Here is a 20,928-nt window from a genome sequence, read left to right as displayed (position 1 = left end):
AGATCCCTTAACCCCACCAAATACCTAAACATAACCACTACAACTACTAAGTTGTCACGCGTCAGTTCATGTTTGGAGTTTCAGTTCGTGTATTGATTGGTTCCTGTTTTCCTATGTTCTTTTCCCGCCATTTTTTTGTTTCTATGGTTACTATCATTATGAGTTAATTTGTCCCATGTGTGTATGATTAGTTATCTCGTTTCTGTTTGCCATTTAATATACACCCCTTCTTTCAGTCTTTGTCCAATCTCCGTGGCATTTATGTGTGTTTTCCCTGCCTGTCAGCTTGTTCCAGATTACTATTATTAAAGTTTGAGTTTGTATCTATAATTGGAGTCTTCAGTCTGTTCCCGAGGAAACTACAGTGTGACATAAGTTACTTATAATAAGCAGTAATGAGGAGTTTAGTGAGGGAAAACTCCTTGTGAATAGTGAATATGTGTTCCCTAATCAAAAGTGTTAACTAATGTATGAGCAGAACTGTAGGTCATGGATATTTTTGCTCCATTTTTGTGTTAGAGAAAGCGTATTAGAATACAGATGCCCTTTGATTTAATTGATTTCATTACATCTCGAACTTTTTCTCAGATCAAGCTAGAGGCTAATCTAAGAAATATTAATCATTGCTTCAGTGACTTCATCGAGGCCATGAATACCTGTGCACACTTATCGAACCAAACACATGTTCCAATTGCATGTCATTACCCAGATTCGAATGGCCAAGCATGCTCATTTATTGATTTCAACCCATTCAGCGAGGTCTTGCACGTTTGTGCTTTCACAAAGAGTAATCGTTATGACAAAAAAGGCAGTGACTTCATATAACTATCTTCTGTCAGGACAGTGGCTCTAGTATTTTTATAGAGTGATTAAGAATTGATGTGGGACAAAAACAGAGTATGAAATCAAAAGGAGACTCATTCAGCTGAGGGAGGAGGAGAGGGCTGATTACATTGCTGGCTTGCTATTATTCTTTTTTTAATTGTAGTAACAACGATAAAAATTCCAATCAAGGCCTGTTATTCAGACCTTAAATTGGGCAATTCAGATACAAGTATAGCTGCAAAAGTTCCCTGTTCTTTTGTCAAAGTTTAAGCATCACTTTTCAAACTGAAAGCAACTTTCAGGGTTTCAAGAGTTCATTTTCAGATTATTAATACTGATGGAGTTGTTTTTTTAGACTGTACTCTGGCATCTCCTGGGTTAATGCTGGTGTATGAGCTAATTATTTCAGTTAATCAAATTGGCCAGAAATTATCAGATGATATTTGTTCTAAGTGATGATGACTCGAGACGGCCAGAGTAGATTTTTTTTTTTCTGACTTCAAAATTTATGCAAATGCTAGTTAAATGCCTGAGCTAGTTCATTAAATCACAATTAATATGCAAGTGTACCTTGACCTTCAAACCAAGACATTTCCATTTTACAGTGGACAAGTATTTATTTTTTAGACCCTTCTGACAACATTGTTTAGGTGAGCTTAATAAAATATGTCTGCATGAAAATAAGGTACAAAGGGATGCCTGCATTTATGATATAAATATGCAGTAAATATCAAATTTTTATATATACAGATTGTGCCATTTTAATCATCCAACTATACCTGTGTATGAATTCCACAATGTATTATTTATAAGTGTATTCTACAATATATAAATAAAAATGTATAATTACCTATAATTTATTATTTAAATATGTACAGCATAACATCATGTACGGTTCTGCTTATAAGTTTATACACCTCTTGCAGAACATGCATTAAGAGCTGGGGGATGATCAGGGTAAATTGTACTTATTAGTGCTAAATGAAAAGAATAGGATCTTTAAGCAAAATAAGAGAATGTACCCCCCCTCCCCCCTCCCCCCACCCCAGATCCTAATGCATCGTGTTGCCGTCCTGAGCATCAGCAAATGTTTTCACCATTTTTAATTTTTAATAGTTGTGTATGAATTCCTCAATTGTCCTCAGTGTGAAAAGATGGATCTCAAAATCATACAGTGACTGCTGGAAAAGGTTTAAAAAATGCAGAAGATGCTAGAAAACCAATGACAATGCAGGACCTGGAACATTTTTCAGAAGAATAGTGGTCAGTTTCACTGCTCAGGAAAAACAAGGGACTCATGAACAATTATTACAAAACATAAAAACAGCTGTTGATAATCCAGGTAACAACAAACACTATTATAATTATGAAGGGTATGTTAACTTTTTAACTGGTTCATTTGTGAAAATTCTGTTATTTTGTCTTGTGGATTATATTTATTATGTAATGTAAAACTGTACTGTACTAAAAAAGATAATATGCAATTTTTGGTCCCTCCATTACCAAATATATACCAATTTATATTGTTAGTATCTTGCATTTTCTGCATGGGGTATATACACTTATGAGTAGTAGTAGTAGTAATTTTCAATAATAATAATAACAATAATAATATGTCATAATGGACAAGGCTCAAAGGTGATGATATAGGGCAACTTGTTGAGCAATGTTGCCGTCAACGGGCAACCAGATGAGACACAGGGCCCACGACTGATCTAAATTATCCAGATAAAAATGTATTGCCCATTTTAAATGGGAAAGTGCCCAAGCAACAAACACTCGGCAAGATTGCCCAGCAACATTGCTCAAAAAGTTGCCCTGTGTATCATCACCTTTTAAGTTTGTAAGGTTGCTGAGTTTTCTATATCCTTGAAATACCAATGATCTCATGTGCATATGTTGATGTATTTACTGTCTCAGCCGTATCCCCATTGGAATCCATTCAGTCTCCACTATAACTGCAAGAGTAGAAGCATCAATCAATCATTTTGGTCTTAAGTTTTTAAACAAACGAGAAAAGATGAAGTGGTGGGAAGTAACAGCTTTATTAAATTAGTGCAAAAAACAGACATAATTCATTCACCACGTCATCTTTTTCTTTGCATTTTCAGAACTTACGGGGTCTCCCACACAAACCCACACACACATTTTGTTTTGTTTTCATGTTATCTTTTTCTGTTTTTTTGTTGTCTTTTGTTCTTCACACAAGCGCAAAAAGGGGGGAAAATTATTTATATAAAGAACAACTGAATCAACAGCCTTCCCTGGCCTTTGACCCAAGGGGAGAGGGGAAAAAATTGAAATAACCGCTGCACCATCAGAAACAAGAATCACAAGACAGATTCACTCTCTGTCTGCAAATCGCTCTCTAGACTCAAGAACCGCACTCTAAAACACGAGCTCATACATGAAAAAGAGGAAAAAACATCAATGGCATTAGAAATAGTCCCTACAATTTTGCAAAAACATCCAGTTCTTAACTTTTTTTTTTTCTCTTGAGGGGTCATTAAAGAATAAGCGATCAAAGTACATAAGTTAATATTTTTGTACATTGGTAAAAAATAAAATATATATAGTGTGCATTTCCCCCCATCATTTCACACATTACTATAAAGATATATTGTGTTCCACTCCATAACAACTAATGCAATTGAACCAAAAATAAAAGACTCAAGAGACGCTTTTTTTTTAGACTCTGAAGGCTTCTGGCTATCAACCTGCCCTAAGAAAACACAACCACTGCAGACTAAAGAGGCCTTGTGTCCTTCCCTTACATTAGTAAACAAGATCAAATACAGTAGTCTTTAACCAGAGGAAACTAAAGTACATCGAAATGTCCAATCGCTTTCCCACCATCCAATATATCTTAGTCCAGTGACAGAGAGAGTTCATCGAGGCGGTGCCATCCGTGATGTATTGCAGAGATATGAGAAGTGTAGGGGAAGAAGGGAAAGGACAGAAGGAGAGTTCCTGGTGAAAAGGTGGAGGTCGGTTTGGGATGGAGAGAGACAACGGTGAAAAGGAGGAGCGCAAAAATGAAGGGTGCAAGGTGTCTTTTGGGGAAGAGGTCTCTCTCTGCCTGCTTTGCGTGTGGAGAAGAGAAGAAGGTTTTCTTCAGTGTTGCAAAAGGACTACAGAAAGAATCAGCGGAATTTACAAGCCTAAAAGAGAAAAGAGAAAAAATGGTAATTAAACACCATTTGAAAGTTTAACAGAACATCTGTGGTGGTAATAAACTCTCAGTGGCAGGTTTGAATTTTTTAGGTCAGCATGAGATATTTGTATGCAATGAATGTATAAAAACATGACAAATCACAACAAAGCACTGAATTAATAAATTAAACCAATTAGAAACTTTATTTAGAGTCAACCCTTTATTTTTTCCTTCACTTTCCTTTCTTACTCCACGCTGCCATCATAATAAAATATGATTAAAATGTAACTTTGAAAAATGTAAGGTCTAATTTCGCAAGACTTGAGCGAAATGAATTGGCCTGGGGATTTCAGAAATTCAAAGGCGATCGAACCGTGCCAGATCCGATGCGAGAGAATATTAAATGTGGAGGGGGGGAGGACTATTGATTTTTTCCCTTTTGCTGCTTGATGTTTCTTTCCACTAGATATGTTGGTATTGCTTGGTCCTAAATGACAGTGGAAGGAAAATAAGACTTGCACAGCCCTTAAGAGCATGGGTGAGGTTGCTCTGTTCCACAAAATGCCATTTGCAGATTCTAATGAGACTCCAGCCTCGCTTATACATGTGCCGAGGGCCTGAAATGTGACCAGGTAATTCTTCCCTCCCCTTAGGCGAACCAAATGTGAGCCTGGAACATCAAAATATAACTAAATCAATTCACCTCACCACATTCACACGCAATAAAATCAAGCGAGCAGTGGATAAAAATCCTCCCTACTCTCATCTCTGCATACATACACTCTTCACTCCATCTTCCTAAGGGGTAAAACACAGGTAAATGTGCAGGGAACGTGCTATGAAGGCAGCAAGACGAAAGTGTGTTTGATCTAATTACCATCAGCCTGATTGGAGGAAAGTGGTTGTGGCAGCAGTCAGCTGCATTTGAGACAGACACAATAACACACGTGATCCCTGCACTCCAGTGCTTTGGTCTGATAGATATATTGCACCCCCTTTGCATCATAATTCACTCCCTGTAAATTTGTCTTTTCATCAGCAATGAAGTAAAGTTATTCATGATTGGTTTCAAGTTTACAGCCATGAAACTCAGTATGTATATAAATATATATATATATATATATGGTCACACTTTAGGTTAGGGTCCAATTCTCACTATTAACTAATTATTAACTATGACTTTTGCCTCAATAAACTCCTAATTTGGAGTTTATTAATAGTTAGTAAGGTAGTTGTTAAGTTTAGGTATTGGGTAGAATTAATGGATGTAGAATATGGTCATGCAGAATAAGGCATTAATATGTACTTAATGAGTAATAATAAGCAGCCAATATCCTAATATGCATGCTAATAAGCAACTATTTAATACTATTTAATTTAATTGTACCCTAAACTAAAGTGTTACTATATATATATAGATAGATATTGACTTCTAGCGTATGAGCAATATTCTACATCTATGTTTATATATATATATATAAAAGAGTATTAGAAATTGTAACTTTGCTGCATTAATTGTTCCTTAAAAATTCATTAACAAGAAGAGGTTATACTTTATCTGCCAGGTGCACCGCGGATGGCACGTCAAAACAAGAGCCAGTAAACAGGTCGATACTGTGGAAATTTCTCATCCCCTCAAGACAGGCCACATTAGTAACCAGAGTGGATTAAAGAGTAAAAACGTCCATCTTGGCAGAAAAGGGGATTTAAACTTCAGTGGGCTCGGGCACAGGCTTATTTCCCTGTTGTGGATTAATTATATTTTACCCCTGTTGGGCATCTTTCATTAGATTAAAGAGCGGTTTTAGAGGCCTGTTGGGTATATCACAACTCTTCAATTGACGAAAAATATCACTTTAGCAACATACACCAAACCACTGTATAATTTGTAATTTTCAATTACAGCAATTATTAATTAAACAGTGATGGACATTTCAAATTTGTGTGCTTATACCAGTTGGACTACCTCACTGTTTAACCATGGAGTATTAAAACATTTGAAAACGAAAAAATAAATAAAAGTAGATGTTATTTACATTGCGTGTAAATAGATGCTATTCATGTAATATGGTGGGCGCAGATAGTGAAAGTAGCCTTTCAACAAGTAATCAGAAACTAAGATATTTTTAAAAGCATCAGCAACTAAAACCTTTGCCACTCATCCAAATCGCAAAAAGCAACTGTCTAAAAGAGAATCAGTAATCTCTAATCAACAAATACAGTATTTTTTCCCCCCTTTTAATAACCTACTTTACTATTCTGCATTTATTTGATTAAAATACATACAAAACATATTATTACAATTTAAAATAGCTTTCTATTTTAATATATTTTAAATTGAAATGTATTTCTGCGATGGCAAAGCTGAATTCTCAGCAGCCATTACTCCAGTCTTCAGTGTCACATAATCCTTCAGAAATCGATCTAATATGCCGATTTGCTGCTTAATTAATTATTATCAGTCTAGATATTTTTTTCCAGGATTATTTGAATAATAGAAAGTTCAAAAGAACAGTATTTATTACAACAATTTTTTAACATTACAAATGTCTTTAATGTTACTTTTGATTAGCTTACTGTGTCTTACCCCATCTTACCCCAAAGGAGTAATCTCTAAATTGTAGTTTGCAACCAGTCCTACAGGGGGCAGTAAGGTCATCTTGACATTGTTTTACCCTTCCTCTGCTGAACATGTGCACCTAACAGTCTCCTCTGTGAACTGGACTTGAGCTCAATTGCTACATCAAAGCCTATTTTGTCAGTGTAAAATATAATTTGATTTCCACGCGATATTTGTTTCAGAATCTGGCCTCGTCTTGTGTTGTAAATGATGTTTTTCTTCCTCTCTGCAATTAACATCGCCGTTGTAATCAGATACACAGCTCAATGGAGCCACAAGGACAAACAAAATCAATGGACTCAAAGGGCAAATCAGCACAGAAGGTGATGTTTGGCAAAGTGTCATCAGAAACCACAACAATGGCTCCTGTGGGATCGAAGACGTCAAGACCACTAAGTACGTGTGAGACGGTGCCAGTCGGGCCCCCCATGATGTGGCACACGCATGTATCTGGTGCAAGATTTAGGAACTTTCATGGGGGTCTAAAGAGAGAGGAACTGGTGTCAGTTCATAGATGATCTGTTTGTGTTCTCCCAGAGGCTTCCATACATTATTTAAGAGCCCACAAATGCAAGTCCACTGGACTCCTTTATCCTTGAGAATGGAGAAAGCACAGAGAGTATGGATTTTTTCAGTCCGTTTTCAGTCCGTGAAGCAGAAGGTTAGCAACATGGAAGCTAAAAATACACATCCACTGACACACATACACACTCACAGCCGCACAAACACAAACAAACGGTTACTTTAAAGTGAAATTCCCACTGAGTATGATTCTTCTTCTTGTCTCATTTTCAGCAATTAAATGTCTTTCACACCATATGGGAAATAAATCCAGAACCTTAATTTCACTCTGTTTATTGTTGGTTATGATTAATAACTAAAAAAGGAACTAAAGATTTAAGTTTGAAAATCTCTATATAGCTTAGTTAGGGACTAGTTTTCTAAAAAAACAATTCTTATCACTCAACGTTTGTTTCATGTAGCGATCCGGATGGGACTAACATCTCCGTGTTTATAACAGAGGTGGGAGTGTGTGTTTTTTAGATGTGAGCATTACAGAAGCTCATCTGCTGTGCTTTTTAATTTATTATGTATTGGTATAATTTGAATTCATTTTAAAAACCATTTTTAAGTAAACTTCACAAGTTTATAGAAATGGATGTTTATAATAAACAAGTGAGCTAAGAAATCTAGACAAGTATCTTAAACTTACATGATTAAAATATTAAAATGGGCAGTATTTGCAGTTTCTCCATTTATTAATTTTATAATTTTATTTTTTCGTCAGATACTATCCATATTGAAATGAAAGCATGCCGAAGACTGGTGCGCAAACGGTAGCTGAGGTGGGTCAAAAACACATGAGGACAAGTGTTTGGATAATACAATATTGGCAATCACAAACATTCTTATTCGGACGGGATTAGATTTTCCAGAGGACCGTCAAGATTGCCGAAAAACAGTAGATGATTTGCCTTGGAATTTGTGTGAGAAAAACACAGACTTGACAGATTTGGACTGGATTAAAATTGAATCCAAAGTACGTCTGTGAAACACGAATTTCTCTAACGCTTTAAAGGTACACTATGTAACTTTTTTGTGTTCAAAATTTCAATGCATCATCAATTGTTCTTCCAAAATATTTTTTTGTCTTATCCTGATTCACTATGGTAAGCCTATTATAAGTGTTTATATTTTAGACCAGTCGAGATGGTTTTCACAAGAAATTGTGAACACAGGTCACTTCCCCGTGTGTCTCATCATATCTGTAAATAGAGAAAAGTTGTTCCGGCTACTTTGACGCATGTGGGAGTGGTATGGATAAGTTGTCACAACAACCGTGAAAAGTTGACATGACCACGCTATATCTCGAACCTCTGGGGAATCACTTGTTAAAAAAAAATATGAGGAAATGAGTCTGCTGGCAAAAAGATAACACGATAGAGTTCACAATAAAATGACGAAAACTGGGGTTTTTTAAGTGTTGTAAAAGCTATGTGGAGATGGCATTTTTATTACTCAGTGAGTAAGGCATTTTATTGAACAGATAAACTGTCATATGTAGCTCTCTAACAGAGTTCATTGTAAAGCATTATCTATTGTGAAGGGTCATTCATTACAGGCTGTTCTAGTGCTGTGCTAGAAATTTACTTTTAATTAAGTACCATGTCTATTAATTGGGAATAGCTACAGTAACATCTTCAGCTAGTGAGCTTGAAATCCTTTCCATCTAAATTGGTTATATCTCTTAAGCCTAGTATTGAATGTTTTATGAGCAGTAGGATAACCATATTCATCCACACAATCACGCAGAGCCGAAGCACATCCAAAACAATGTTCTTCCATAAAATGCATGCAGTTTCGTTTTTTTTATCCGCTAGAGGGCCAAAAGATAAATAAGCCGCTTTTCCACTGTCAGGCCAAAAGGTTCTAAGAACAGTAAGGAACGGTTCCAGTTGTATTTACACTTGATCCTGGTACAGCACGACACGAATACAAAACCGCTCTCGGCCCGTAGTGACACTTGGTCACTTGTCTGTTGCCCAGCTACCAGTTTCTCTGTAGCTGGCTAAATGCGCTATTTGAGCGACGTAAACAAGTAATAATAAATAATGTAAACAATTTAATAATAAAATTAAAAGAAATATCTGATCATCCTCCATATCAATCACTATTTACATCTCATATCGCCTGTAAACTCTTGCGTCACCAGGGCAATGACGAACACATTTGTATTACATTCCAAAGAAGTCTGTTATCAGCCCCACAGTCGAAAATGAAACCATATCCGCACCAGCTGGGCCAGATCGGCACGGAATGGAACGGTTAAGCAATGAGAACGGTTTTCCCCCTATGGTGGTAAAGTGGATATAGTGTTCCTTTAAGTACTTTTTGGCTTCAAATCAAAGATTGTAATTGTTATATACCTCATAGCAGGTTGGTTTGGTTCATGGCTTATAACTATTTAATGAATATAATTTGCCTATGGGAGAAATTAATGGGAAAAAGTCTTCGGTAACCAAGGCCATTGAAAAAAGTATACCGGTTTGTTGCACTCTATTGCATATTACAATCTCTCTCACTCTCTGTCTCTCCCTCTATTGGTATTTGGGTCTACAACTTTTCTAACTATAATTTTACCTAAAACTTTAACACTAGTCTGGTATTTCCTCAGGAAACATTGTTACAGAGAAACAGAAGAAATCACACTCACACTTGGGACAAAACTAGCTAGCGAGCCAGTGTTTTTAACCTGGAGGTCCATGAAGGTAAGCACAGGAGCTCAGTGGAGAAGACAAACAATTTACAAACATACACTGTTCATTTAAAAAGTTGTTGTAGATTTACAATTATCACCATGTGGGAAGGTGACAGATCTATGTGCCTTTTTATCTTTGCATCTATCTATGCATCCATAAGCTACATATAGATAATGTGTAACATTTCTTTAATCTTTAACCATTTGAATCATCTTTTTGCCTTCACTAGCTAATTTTAAGGTAATATATTCTCCCCAAAATATCTTGTATATATATTTTTTTTATCTTCCAAACCTTTGCATTCCACAGATGAAAATGACAAAATTGTCATTTTTATCTCTTTAAATGGTCCTGAGGAAATTAATTATAAAATAATAATTGTAAAATAATTATCAAAATGATGTTTTGCAGGTGTCAGGCCTCAGAGAGGTGTCACACTGCAGTACATCATCAACTTCATGTATTTCACCAATCATGTATTTAATGTCAGCTACCTATAAACAAATGGAATGGCACAAACTAATGAACTACATGACAGTAATTCACGTGTGTGTGTGAGTACGTGTCTCCTGTAGAGGAGACAGATGAAGCGAGTTCTGTCTAATCTTTTGGCCATTTCTCTCTTGCAGAGCTCCATCACTGAGCTTCTGGGCTTATCTGCCTGTTCTCACCACTCTCTCTCTCAGCGGGGGTCAGGGTTCATTAAGGTGATAAGGAAATTGAAGTCAGACACTCTCTCCCTCCTACTCGATCAGTGTGCGACATAGCGGCATGGCCCCTCCTCGACTGTGTCTTCCTGCGAGACAGTGAAACGCATCCTTACGGGAGTCATTAGTGTGCGTGTAGTGCAGTTTTGAGACCAGCATGCACCAGCTTTGTGTCATGTCACACAAGATATAAACGTGCACACACATTCAAACTGCCTGTTTCAATGCATCACTGCCAGAATGTGGAACACACACTCGTATACATACATCATTTACAGTGGGGTCTAAACATCTGAGACCACTAGTGAAAATGCTTCTATTTTTGCATTCTTCCTCATTAAATACAAAACAATGAATTGCAATTTATATGATCAGCATAATTTGACTGAAAAGTTTAAAATCTATTTTAAAATAGAAATTATTGTTGCTTTAATGAGCAGCACTTAAGCTGCGCAAGCTCCAGTTTGTATAAAAACCTGATGATAATGTTCTCCAGCATGATTTGAGATGAGAGTTTAGATGATCTATATTACCAATTTATCTATTTGATTAGTAACCTAGAAATAGTGAAGACTTATCCCATATTTCCAATGTGTTCTCAGACTTTTGAATCACGCTGTATGTTAAAACCAGAATATGTAGTTAAAATTCTGAATATTAATATAGAATATTATATCTGAAAAAAAAAAAATATATATATATATACAGTGAGGAAAATAAGTATTTGAACACCCTGCTATTTCGCAAGTTCTCCCACTTAGAAATCATGGAGGGGTCTGAAATTGTCATCGTAGGTGCATGTCCACTGTGAGAGACATAATCTAAAAAAAAAAAATCCAGAAATCACAATGTATGATTTTTTAACTATTTATTTGTATGATACAGCTGCAAATAAGTATTTGAACACCTGAGAAAATCAATGTTAATATTTGGTACAGTAGCCTTTGTTTGCAATTACAGAGGTCAAACGTTTCCTGTAGTTTTTCACCAGGTTTGCACACACTGCAGGAGGGATTTTGGCCCACTCCTCCACACAGATCTTCTCTAGATCAGTCAGGTTTCTGGGCTGTCGCTGAGAAACACGGAGTTTGAGCTCCCTCCAAAGATTCTCTATTGGGTTTAGGTCTGGAGACTGTCTAGGCCACGCCAGAACCTTGATATGCTTCTTACAGAGCCACTCCTTGGTTATCCTGGCTGTGTGCTTCGGGTCATTGTCATGTTGGAAGACCCAGCCTCGACCCATCTTCAATGCTCTAACTGAGGGAAGGAGGTTGTTCCCCAAAATCTCGCAATACATGGCCCCGGTCATCCTCTCCTTTATACAGTGCAGTCGCCCTGTCCCATGTGCAGAAAAACACCCCAAAGCATGATGCTACCACCCCCATGCTTCACAGTAGGGATGGTGTTCTTGGGATGGTACTCATCATTCTTCTTCCTCCAAACACGTTTAGTGGAATTATGACCAAAAAGTTCTATTTTGGTCTCATCTGACCACATGACTTTCTCCCATGACTCCTCTGGATCATCCAAATGGTCATTGGCAAACTTAAGACGGGCCTTGACATGTGCTGGTTTAAGCAGGGGAACCTTCCGTGCCATGCATGATTTCAAACCATGACGTCTTAGTGTATTACCAACAGTAACCTTGGAAACGGTGGTCCCAGCTCTTTTCAGGTCATTGACCAGCTCCTCCCGTGTAGTTCTGATTTCTCACCTTTCTTAGGATCATTGAGACCCCACGAGGCGAGATCTTGCATGGAGCCCCAGTTCGAGAGAGATTGACAGTCATGTTTAGCTTCTTCCATTTTCTAATGATTGCTCCAACAGTGGACCTTTTTTCACCAAGCTGCTTGGCAATTTCCCCGTAGCCCTTTCCAGCCTTGTGGAGGTGTACAATTTTGTCTCTAGTGTCTTTGGACAGCTCTTTGGTCTTGGCCATGTTAGTAGTTGGATTCTTACTGATTGTATGGGGTGGACAGGTGTCTTTATGCAGCTAACGACCTCAAACAGGTGCATCTAATTTAGGATAATAAATGGAGTGGAGGTGGACATTTTAAAGGCAGACTAACAGGTCTTTGAGGGTCAGAATTCTAGCTGATAGACAGGTGTTCAAATACTTATTTGCAGCTGTATCATACAAATAAATAGTTAAAAAATCATATATTGTGATTTCTGGATTTTTTTTTTTAGATTATGTCTCTCACAGTGGACATGCACCTACGATGACAATTTCAGACCCCTCCATGATTTCCAAGTGGGAGAACTTGCAAAATAGCAGGGTGTTCAAATACTTATTTTCCTCACTGTATATATATATATATATATATATATATATATACATACTTTTTTATTTTTCCCAGAAACACCTCCAAAGCCACTTTGGGTAAACCAGCATGGCATAATAGAGTGGATGTTAATGTTGGCCAGGGCAGTAGCAAATAATCCCATCATTTCAGTCTATTAACAGTCACAAATTAAACATTCACTCTAACACAATGACTGTTAGCAGAGCTACTGTGGAAAAAAATGCATAAATGCATAAAACTATGCTAAAATGGGACTGGGGGTGATATGAACTGTCGAGAAGTACTGCCTTCCAGGTTTAATGCAGATCTGGAGACACTGGCAACACGACTTCTATTCAAACCAGGGCTTGGGCGAAGAACCTAGCAATAGAAATCCTCAGAGCATGATGTCTCTTCTGAAAAGATTTATTTTTCCTCTGTTTTCTATTTTAGAATGTCTGTATAGAGTTCCATTATGTTCCAGCCCCTCTAAAGGAGTGAATTATTTATGTTATTGCCGGGAGAAAGAGTCACCAGGGGACCGTGTGCAGGTTTGGATGGGAGATTAACTATAGGACAAACATATATTACACAACGACACACACATACACACACCGAGAAGCTTAAGACCTGCTGTAAAGCAACCTTTAATTAGTGCATATTATTTCAAATGCTTCTATGTCTCTCTAGTGGCTGTAATAGTGGCCCTGTATGCTGTAAATCTAGCCAGATATGGATCAACTCTTAATGCAGTTCCATGCTTTACCACAGTAAATAGATACGGGGTCACTGAAGACACTCAGGAAGAGAAGCCAATTTCCGGTCAAACTGTACAGGGTGTTCATTATCAACATCGAAACTGAGCTAAAGTAGCAACACATAAATGCTGGAAAACTTCTAAAAAGGTAGGTACCTTGCCAAAAAAATAAATAATATATATATATTTATAAAACGGTTAGTTCCAATCCTTGATTCTGATTGGTCAATAGCTGTGCTTTATTCACGATAAAACACGGCTATGACCGCTTCACCCAACGGTTCTATTTATCACTGCACCCTTAGCAACACCCTTAGCAACCACACGTATCAACATAAACATAGAAAAAAACGTAAGAATTAAAAAAAGGCTAAAATGTTTAAAGTAAATTTCGATTTACTAGGTGGCATGACGATGGATGAGTGGTTTGAGGAACAATTTGGAGAGACTTCTACAAATATGAACCGTCACGCTGAAGTGCTGAAATGTAACATTGATACATTCGAGAAGACTCGTAATGAAAAAAATAGCGTGCAGCAAACCCAATGGGCAGTGAAATGCTTCGGTGTTAAAGTTTTTTCTCGTTTTTGACTGTTGCAGGTACACAAGAGAGCCTATGGGTGTGAACTACCTCGCAACAATGTTGCCGAGAATTTGTAAAAGCAGCAGGCACCTCCAAGGTTTACACAAATCACTGCCTTCGCAGCACCATGGTGCAGAGATTGTCCGATGCTGGTCTCGAATCGAGGGAAATTATGTCTGTGAGTGGACATAAGTGTGAAAGTTCACTACAGAGCTACTGGAGGCCAAACTTAAAACAAAGAAAGCACTGGAGCGACATTCTTGCTGCAACAGAAAACACTGCTGACATTGCTGAGCCCCAACTAAAGAGAACCACGTTAAATATCACCACAGTGGAGCCGATTGAAACGAGACAAATATTTAATGCGTGCACAATAAACGGAGATGTTCAAATAAATTTAAATAAACAACAATAAAAAAAGTATCTCTTGTTAGGCAGCAAAAGAAAATAACGGAATAAAAAATAAATAAACGTTTTCTCATGCTGAGAGATAAGCTATGCCCATTTGTGTGAGGAAATTTCACAAATATTGTGTTGTAAAAAATAAAAAGAATGAGACAAAGTTAGAGAACAGTTTGTTGTTTTTATTTGAGCTTTCATGCATATTACACATTGGAATGTTGTTGTTCACGGTCAGGGACTATTTTTTTCTAGCGGAAGGAATGCTTTTATTGATTTAACTTCATGAAAGTTGCACTAATACATTTTTTTTTTTACTTTAATATTGTGTGGTAACCGTTTTATGAAAGCAATAAGGTACTCGAGGCAAGTGCTGTATCGTGAATAAGTAACGGCTGAAGGGGTTGCAGGCACTCTGCTTCGCGTGAATAAGCCGTTACTTATTCACGATACAGCACAGCCTCTTGTACCTTATTGCTTTCATATATATATTTATATCTTTGTTCAGTTTTACAGTAAACACTATGTGTGTGTAAATCTTAATATAGTTATAAGCCCAAATATATAAATACAATACATGAACGTAAATCGGATTATATATTTAGTAAAAAGTTTAAATAGTCATAACTCTGCATATATGAATGAAAATTGTGTTATTTGCCATTTTCTGTTTTGCCCTTCATTTTAAATGTGTTTGTGTGTGTGTGTGTGCGAAGGTGCCACATGAGAGCAGATTGGTGTTTAGCCCTTCGAGAATATGGTCCATAAACAAACTGAATGAATGGGAGTGATTCTGCAAGCAGCCTGTATACTGGACTCTACTAATACCTGAATCTAAAGAGGTTTAAAAAAATCTAGGTTTAAAAGCCTAGGGAGTCCTGCAAATGAAGTCAGCAGTTCAGATGTACCGCTTCTGCACAGAATAGACGAGGTTCCAAGTTCAAGGATTAAGAGAGTTTTGTACAATAATAAACTCTGCAGAGTTCTGACTTTCCATATGGCCTATTTTATTTATTTATTTTACTTTCAGGCAGAATCGTGGCTCTGGAACACTTGCAATATTTATTTGCGCTTTATTAGAAACCATGAAATATGCAGCACCTACTGTATCAAACTTTAAAACTCCACATTTAAGCAAATCACCTAGAATTTCCAGCAATTTGATGAGAGGGATCATGTGTGTGTGTGTGTGTGTGAGTGTGTGTCGTGTAGGACACTTACAGAGCATGGAGAGCAGAACCAGGCCGAGCAGAAGCAAGAGGTTTGTTTGTACCGAGGCGGCACGGCTGCAGTCCATTCTGTTCTTCTTACAGGTGCACACCTGAACTTTCAGTTCTGTGTTGTTGGATATGGGAGGGACGCCAGAGTCGGTCAGAACCAGCGGCAGGTTGTAGTTGGCCTTTTTAAGACTGTGCAGCAACATGATCTGGGAGTGAGTGTCTAAAAAACATCAGAAAACTATTTAATATACCGTTCTGGCTACTTTACATGTCAGACAGACTGGATCTTCTTCTCTAAATAGGCAGAATAAACTACAAAAGGTTTGGCTACAGGAGACCATAAGCCACTTAATCTCAAATAACCTCTCTTGTTCTGTCTCTGTATCACATCATCTGCCACTGATTCTCTTCTCAAACAGCTGACAGAAGTCTGGAGATTCGCATGCCTTTCTATATTTGAGTGTGTTCTCTCAGGAGAGATGGGTAATCGAGAGTCTGCTAAGATAAACCACAAATACACTCAGCTATTTGGTCAGAGTGATCTCTAATGGTACACTCACTGTCTGTGACAATAAAGTGATCCTTTTCCATCTCAGCAGCATGTGGTCCATTTGACCCTGGTGAAAACACCACAATTTGTACCTTTGTACTGGCTGGTTAGTGCTGGTTTGGTGCTAGTAACTGGTAGACTACCACAATAATGCTATTCACTATAGGGATGCCAGTTTTCAGTACTGTTATGATCTCAGTCAATTATTCCAAAATTTCAAGTTGATTTAAAGTGGCACTCCATTACTATTTTCAAAAATGTTCATGATTGATTGTCATTACAATGTACAATGTTTGCAGTGAAAGTAATTCATTTATTGGACATTAAAATATAGTAATTTATGCCTGTATATGCTGTGTTTTCATAATCTAATTTCATTATTACTAAATGCATTTGTGCTGAAATTGATTAATCAACAAAAAAATATATATATGCTTGACTATATTTAAGGGAAACTATTCTTTTAGTAAGAGCACCTTGTGTATTTCCTCGAACAGGCCTCAGAAATAGCCGGGATGTGTTTAACCGTGGGTGCGTGCCTGTTTCTGTCCCATCTGAGAATTAGCTTACCATTGATCCTGGAGATCTTCCATGTTTTCTCTAGTCCTGGCTGTTTGCCAAGCTCGATCTTGAAAGGATCTGTATTAGGATGAATGTCCTTGTCTCGTCCCCCGATCACCACCACATTTATGTCTTTGGCGTCCTCGCACACGCGGGCCACGGAGGGGAAGACGTAGGGAGCGTTGTCGTTCTCGTCCTCCAGAGTGATTATCAGTGTACCTGTGCCAGTGGCGGGTGGATTACCTAGTGAGACAAAAGGTAGAGTTAAACAACAAAAGTAGGGCAGGACCAGTGCTATTTTAGATACTATTCTAGTATTTATTAATATTTCGAATAAGCTTATTTTTTATATTTTTAGTTTTCATTTTAATTTAAGTTGTAATCATTTTGTTAGCCTATGTGTTTTTGTAATTTTTATTAGGTTTTTGTTTGCCATTTAGTTTTAATTTATTTTTATTTTAGCAAGTTTAGTACTTCATCCTACACTTACTTTATTTCAGTTATTTGCCAAAGGCAACATTTCTTATTTTAGTTGAATTTTTGAAGTTAAAGTTATTTTATGGAAGTTTCTACCTCAGATTTAAATAAATAAATAAAATGTTCTCCTTAGAATTGTACTATTTCTTACTGTAAACATTTACCTTTAACTTTAATCCCACATTTATCTTTTTTAATTTGATATTCTGAAAAAGAAAACAAGCTTCCATAAAAAGCAGCATAGATTATTAAGAAAATAAAAAGCTCGCAATCACATAAAAGTTCTTCTCCAGTCTAAAGCTTTCTGGTTTTATAGGCCAAATCAATAGTTCTCTTTAAAATGCATAGGAGGTTTGCAGTTAACACTAATCCCTGCGATCAGAGCACCGGCATCTCACTGTTACTGTAAAGCAAAGTGGGTTAAAGACTTTTTACAAAAGGTCAGACAGGATGCAGAATCACAGACATCAGCAATCAATGTCTATACAGAAAGAAAAAATAACACCAAATCAAAGCATTCAGTTTCTGACTTGGAGTAACTGCAATTATCTTGATTTGAAAGAAACCTTGTTTTGTATCAGATTGCACTTCATTGAATATTGCACAGGAGAAAACATATTATTTAAGGCTTTAAAAAAATTCTGCTTCTGAGAGATTAGCAGTTATTGCAGGACTGCATAATTATAAACAGCCCTGGAGGTCACTCGCAATTAACATCCGATGACAGGATCAGTAATTACAGAATGATTTTGTCCTCGTGTTCTCAGGAACACTCAGGCCTCAAAGGGAAGAAGAAAAGACACAGTGTCAAAACATGGGAGAATGTAATGTCTCGCAAAAAAAAGAAAGAAATCAGGTTTGTTCCAATTGCGTCTCTAAAGTACACCTGCAGAACAGCGTTTAGAGGCAGAACAATGACATCCTTGCCATGTTTTATTGATTTTCTGCTCAAAAGGATTGCCAAGTACATAACAAGACATTTCACAAGACGAAAAGAAACGCGTATCCATGGACAAAAGCAAACTCTCTCGCCTAACACCATAAAAGCGGCAGACTTCTCACTATGCTTCACAGAAGAAAACACGTCCCGCCATGAGCGATAACAGTGATCCGATTTATAAGTAATGAACTCTTTAAAAATTTAGATGTGGCTTGTGTGTGCATTCGTAAATATATCCATTGCTTCACTTTCAAGACCAGTGAACAAACCAATGATTGAAAGATGGCAAAGTTCAAGGCAGGTATTACATAAATACCACCAGCTGGTTTGGTATATAGTACAGTGACTGGATATAGATTAGATTCATGTTCATAACCACCGCTATTGACCGCTTTCTGACCCAAACAGCTAAAAGCACAAGATATGGATCACATAAAAATCCCAGATGCATGCAGGGGTGACTCTAGAATATTCAGGGGAGCTTGGGCACCCTTCCAGAGCATGAGCTGATGTGGTTCAGAGTAATATTTCTGTCCTCAAGTGCAAGAGGTTGCGAGCTGGAATCTTCCTCAACCAGTTTTTATAAATAAACATGAATATAGCCTCTGTTTGTCTGTAGATCAGTCACGGTGACGTATCTGGTAGCATGTTATTGTGTTATTCCACTGGAACGGAGAGCGTTCGGATGAGAGATCACATCTGTGACTCATATAGACACCAAAATGCATTCATATTTAATGCACCACACTGCTATCTGCCCAAGTGAGGTTTATACATAAAGGCAAATGCAATAAAGGTTACATTAAGACATTGCACAAAAACACACTGTAGTTTATATTAATATATTTTGCCTTTCTCTCTCACATTTTGATTGATATTATAAAAATGCATCTGAAAAGATGAAAAGCAAACAATTTCATCCTTTCTGAAAGCTAGCAGCAATATGAAACATTATTGCATCACGATTAGTTTTGGTCTGGTGAAGACAAACCGTCAACATAGTGCCACTGACCTCCAATTTATTTTCTCCCCAAAGATTATGGAAGTATTTTAGCTTTGGACAAGGGGATTATTGTGCATATTGAGACTGTAAGTCTTCTTCCCTTCTATCATCATCATCATCATCACTCGGTTATGCACTAGAAGGGTGTGCCCGCTGGGAAGAGGAGCGTGGCTGGGACTTTCATTAGCCGCAGTTGCATCTGTGTCTCGTCAATGCTGACAAAAATAAATTGACTTACACATCTGTCATTCAGGGAAACTGGGAGTCTAGGTGGCCCAGTATGTAACAATAATGCTGAAGACAACCTGAAACTTCCTGTACACGGAATAATTTGGTGAGAATTTTTTTTTTTTTTACTTAATAAATTAATAAATAGTATTTTCTTGTAAAACATATTCCAATAATCTTTGGGAAATTATTTTTACAGTGTAGCATGAGTAGCCTACTTCTGTCTCTGGACATTGGCCTCCTGTTCACTCCCTATACTGGCACTCAAAAAAGCATTTGGATACTTAAATCTAGAGCTGCATGATTCTGGATAAATTGAGAATCACATTTTTTTTAATTTTTTTTTAAAATAAATACAGCATCAAAATTCTCCAATGATTCTGAATAGACAATTAAATAAAATAACATGCAATTTATTAGAGGTTCTGGCTAATTGTTAGTTGCTGCAGTCTATTTAAAGGCCCACTGAAGTGCCTTGATTCGTTGATGTGATTTCCACTGAAACAGGAAGCTAAGGCGGGACGTATTCAATGGCTCCTCCCCCTTTTCAAATAGCCAATAGCGTTTAGTTTACCTCAAAGACTGCAATTCGTACTTGACAGCACCATGGAAGTGAATCCGAGCGCTAATGATACGTTGGATTCAATTGGAGAGGTGTGAATAAATTCTAGCCATTTCATTCTTAACCAACGTACATTTGGAAAATGGAATAAAACTCAAGTGTTTGCGCAACCGAATACACATCTCCAACCCATATTGCTCCGTGACGTGTCAACACCAGTCGCTTTGGCCAGGTGGTATTTATAACATAGGAGGCGGGATGCGTTAGATTGTAGAGAGCATTTGATTGGACAGAAGATGTGATGAGAAACGTACTCGGTTACTAACGTAACCTCGGTTCTCTCTAGAAGAGGGAACGAGTACTGCGTTCGTAGAACGCTGCGGGAAAAGTCTCTTTTCACGAAATACTGAAGCAAAATTATCCTTAATTTTCATATTTGTAAAACGCATTGCGGCAGTGCACAGCCATGGCGAGACGGCTCGCTCACTCATTGGCTGTTCTGCGGCAACTGCATGAGCCTATCGAGCGAGGGCTGATGCAACATCAGACCAATGAGAGTGCTTCGCGCGCTCCTCGTCACATCCCGCCGAAACGGGTGTGGCCATCCCCTATAAAAGGAGCTCGAGTAGGCTGATTCAACTGGTTTTCATCGCCGAAGCGAACCAGAGCGAACCGCGCGCACGGCAGGGAACGCAGTACTCGTTCCCTCTTCTAGAGAGAACCGAGGTTACGTTAGTAACCGAGTACGTTCTCTTACGAGAGTTCTCTCGTACTGCGTTCGTAGAACGCTGCGGGAA

General features: G+C 37.6%; 1 protein-coding gene across 1 annotated transcript in view; it reads right to left on the bottom strand.

Moving 5' to 3' along the window:
* Positions 1 to 2,851: 2,851 nt before the first annotated feature.
* The window catches only part of cdh13 (cadherin 13, H-cadherin (heart)), a 364,060-nt gene continuing 345,983 nt past the window's right edge, over positions 2,852 to 20,928 (bottom strand). The window contains exons 12-14 of the mRNA XM_084125023.1: positions 16,931 to 17,164; positions 15,812 to 16,030; positions 2,852 to 3,986 (exon numbers count right to left, since the gene is read on the bottom strand). Coding sequence (XP_083981149.1) covers positions 3,979 to 3,986; positions 15,812 to 16,030; positions 16,931 to 17,164 — 461 coding nt within the window. The 3' untranslated portion in view covers positions 2,852 to 3,978. The remainder of the gene's footprint in view (positions 3,987 to 15,811; positions 16,031 to 16,930; positions 17,165 to 20,928) is intronic.

Source organism: Abramis brama (assembly GCF_963993115.1).
Source record: "Abramis brama genome assembly, chromosome: 9".
NCBI classification, from domain to species: Eukaryota; Metazoa; Chordata; class Actinopteri; order Cypriniformes; family Leuciscidae; genus Abramis; species Abramis brama.
The sequence above is the reverse complement of the archived record's forward strand: the minus strand, read 5'-3'. Positions and strand labels throughout refer to the sequence as shown.